Source organism: Triticum dicoccoides, chromosome 6B (genome assembly GCF_002162155.2).
Source record: "Triticum dicoccoides isolate Atlit2015 ecotype Zavitan chromosome 6B, WEW_v2.0, whole genome shotgun sequence".
NCBI classification, from domain to species: Eukaryota; Viridiplantae; Streptophyta; class Magnoliopsida; order Poales; family Poaceae; genus Triticum; species Triticum dicoccoides.
The window spans coordinates 2,389,335-2,393,216 of NC_041391.1; the positions used below are offsets into that span (position 1 = coordinate 2,389,335).

General features: G+C 39.4%; 1 protein-coding gene across 1 annotated transcript in view; it reads left to right on the plus strand.

The window, feature by feature from the left end:
- The window catches only part of LOC119321498 (4-hydroxyphenylacetaldehyde oxime monooxygenase-like), a 1,889-nt gene extending 996 nt beyond the window's left edge, over nucleotides 1–893 (plus strand). Inside the window, exons 3-4 of the mRNA XM_037595154.1 lie at nucleotides 1–90; nucleotides 179–893. The exon at nucleotides 1–90 is cut by the window's left edge and continues 1 nt beyond it. Coding sequence (XP_037451051.1) covers nucleotides 1–90; nucleotides 179–796 — 708 coding nt within the window. The 3' untranslated portion in view covers nucleotides 797–893. The remainder of the gene's footprint in view (nucleotides 91–178) is intronic.
- Nucleotides 894–3,882: the final 2,989 nt, after the last annotated feature.

Here is a 3,882-nt window from a genome sequence, read left to right on the forward strand (position 1 = left end):
GGCGACCTCGTGGATGTCCTCATCGGCCTTTGGAAGGACCAGCATGGCACACTGCGCTTCACAAAGGATCACGTCAAGGCCATCATCCTGGTACCAACGTAATTCTAATTCAGTTGGATCTATATCTGGTACATTGATTCTTGGCTTCTAATTGTGGTACTACATGCGTTGCGTGCAGGACACGTTTATTGGCGCCATTGACACGAGCTCCGTGACAATGCTGTGGGCAATGTCGGAGCTGATACGGAAGCCGCGCGTACTCAGCAAGGTGCAAGACGAGATCAGAGCAATAGTGGGCCACAACCATTTAGGGAGGGTGCAAGAAGACCACGTCCCCAACCTCACCTACCTCAAGATGGTGGTCAAGGAGACTCTGCGGCTGCACCCGCCGGCCACCCTGCTTGTGCCGAGGGAGACCATGCAGCCCGTTCAGATCGGCGGCTTCGACGTGCCCGCAAACACGCGGATCCTCGTCAACGCATGGGCCATCGGCCGGGACCCTGTGAGCTGGGGCTCCGACTCGGAGGAGTTCAATCCTGACAGGTTCCATGGCAGTGACATCGACTTCAACGGCGCCCACTTCCAGCTCCTACCTTTTGGTGCCGGACGGAGGATATGTCCTGGCCTAGCCATGGGGGTCATGAACGTGGAGTTCACTCTCGCTAACCTGCTATACTGCTTCGACTGGGTGCTCCCAGAAGGGATGACTCCCGAGAGTGTGAGCATGGAAGAGGCCGGCGCCCTCATTTTCCGCCGGAAGGCACCGCTCGTGCTCGTGCCCACGCCGCAGGGGTGACTCTTCCGCAAATATGCATATCACATATCTTGCTTCCAATCAATAATATCTGTATTGAATTAATAACATTGTATCTTAAATTCAATTATTTGGTGCCTTTTCATCTTGTTGGTACCGCAAATCTTTACCTAATAATAAAGAGAATTTGGTTTCTGCCGGTATGTCATAAAAACTACCATCGAAGTTGGCAATAATTACTCACCAATGCCATCCATAAGTGGCAAAAACGATTCGTTTTTAATTTCAAATATTGCTCCCGGGTTGTGTTATTAACAATTGATACGGTACAACAAACAGCAAGGGATGAGTAGTGTGATGGCTGAGACCAGGGCTCGATCCCTCGTCATCGATGCTTTTTCTCTTTCTTTTTACCTATCTTAAGCGCAGTAATGGGCCAGCCCATGTGCGGGTCGTGGCGTCCCCTGTTTTGTATTTCTTCTTTTATTTCTGTTTTGGTTTTTTTCTCTAAAAATTAATTTTGGATTCATGGCGCCCTCTACTTTTCTATTTTTTTACTTTTTATTTCTGTTTTGGTTTTTTATCTCAAAATTACTTTCAGATTTCCAAAATATCAAACAGTTTCGAGTTTTTCAAAAAAGTAGGAAAATGGTAAACTGTTTGTGAATTTAGAAAATATTCGAAAAATCATAAAATGTTCATGATTTTTTAAAATGATCCAATATTCAAAGCATATTCAGGAATTTAAAAAACATGTCCATCAGCTTTAAGAAAATGTTCACAAAAATTAAAACACATCCATAAATAATGAACAAAACTAATTGTAGCCTCCATAAAGGTTTTATTAGGATATTTATAGAGCTTGTTTTATGATTTTATTTAGTCCTTCGCGTCGGGTAAAAAAGTGTTTCGGTGTTTTGTACAATGCTGAACCCAACAAAATTGACATAACTTTCTAAGGGTTAGTTTTTGTAAGCTATATTAGAATGACTAAATGTTTATTTTGCTTCCATACACAGTTATGCTTATTCTCGTATCACAATAGTGGTTATAGTAAACACCTCTACGCTAAGCAAGGCGAGACACTTTATTTATCAGTATAGCTCAGACAGGGTCGATCAATGCAGTTTGCTCAGCCACAAAATATTTTGTTCTGACGCCTTAAACAATCAAGTCTTGATGAGCATCATATTGTTCGTTTTTTAAATTACATTTTAAAAGTGTCTTATCTCATCATGACATCATTTGTATATACTTTGTGAATTTGATTCATACTTTTTATATCTACCACACATGTATAACTTGATAGTTTTTTTTCCCGTTGCAACGCACGGGCATTTCCAAAAATGTTCGTTAAATCAAAAAATGTTCGCCAAATTAATAACTATTCCACCCAATTTCTAAAAAAAGTTCATCGATTATAGAATGTTTGCCAGTTCAGGAAAATTGCTTAAAAATTCATAATTTTTAAAAAACGTTCATAAATTAAAAAATGTTCTTGATTGTAGAAAATGTTCAGAAATTTGAATAGTATGTTGTTTGCGATTTCAAATATGTGCATGAGTTTAACAAATTGTTCATAAACTTCAAAATGTTCATGATTTCGCGAAATTGACAGAGATATTGTATCTCGGTGATGCAGCAAAATGTGATCATGACCATTGGAAATTATGAATTTTTTTCTTCGTTGCAACGCACGGGCCCTTTTGCTAGTCTGTGTGTCTATATATATATATACTTGCTAAACTATGCCTGCGCGCATGCTGTCCTATCCTATGCTCCGGCCACTTCAAGCCAGCCGGCTAGTACGCGTTAAGTAGCCCAAGTTAACCGGGCCGAAGGGCGCGCACGACGTGTGGAAAATGGAACGTAAAGTCTTACTACCAAAACTGCTCTGCGTTGCCTGCTTCCTTCGAGAAAAAAGAATAATAGTAACAGGTTACCAGGCGCTAATTAACGGAGCCATCCCTCACACGCGTACATGTCACTTCATAGTAATTGTCCATCGTAACATCGTAAAAGTGCCCAGCCCAACTGTCAGTTCCTAGCATCAGTAACCGGGCCTATAGGATCTAGTAAAGATGTTACTATCAGCATTATGGTAGTAGTAAATGGCCCTTATGAAGTCGTAATGGATTACCATCACAATTACATTTTCTACCCATGTCCCCGCAATTGTAGTAATGCATTACGGCATATATCAGCCTGAATCAAAGCATCTTTTAACTCTTTCGTTAGTAATTTTTTTTGCATTACCATCCACTCTTTTTTTTCTTACTGCCAATTTGTGAGCATGTAGGAATGCATTACTACACGTCTCGGGAAAGTTTTACTATGTTTAGGGATGAAGCCATACATATCTCTCATCCCGGTAAAAAACTAGGTCTATTACCATCTATACTTAATACTCCCTCCGTCCGGAAATACTTGTCTTAGAAATGGTTGAAAATGGATGTATCTATAACTAAAATAAGTCTAGATACAACCATTTCTAGGAAAAGTATTTCCGGACGGATGGAGTATATTACTGGCAATGAATAGTGACCCAAATTCAGCATGCAGCGGAGCAACACATGGTAACAGAATTGAATATGTTACTTTCTTTTCCACATGCCGTTACCTCAAACATTCTTGCACCGGAGAGAGGCTTCTCCTCGCGACCCGCGCACCTGATTAGGAGCGGCCGGAGTGCAGGCTAAGCAATAATGCGCGCACGCTCACAATAACGCAGCCTAAGTTTGTAAGCATGAGTGTAGAATACCTTATTCTAATAAAGCTATATACAAAATCTATTAGAAGGATGTATAAAATGTAGTAATTTGGAAATTTATTTTTTTTATTACCTAAGTTTGTAATTTACTATATTTTTACAAAAAATTACTATATTTTAAATAGTGTGTTACTATATTTTGTATGTACCATTACTGAGTGTAGAATAAGCTATTCTACACTCACGCTTAGAATAGCGTTACCCTATATATATCGGCATGTACAAAATCTAGTAAAATGGTATATAAAATGTAGTAATTTCGAAAATATTTTTTTTACTATGCAAGTTTGTAATTTACTAAATTATTACAGAAATTACTATATTTTACGTAATGTGTTACCATATTTTGTATGTACCA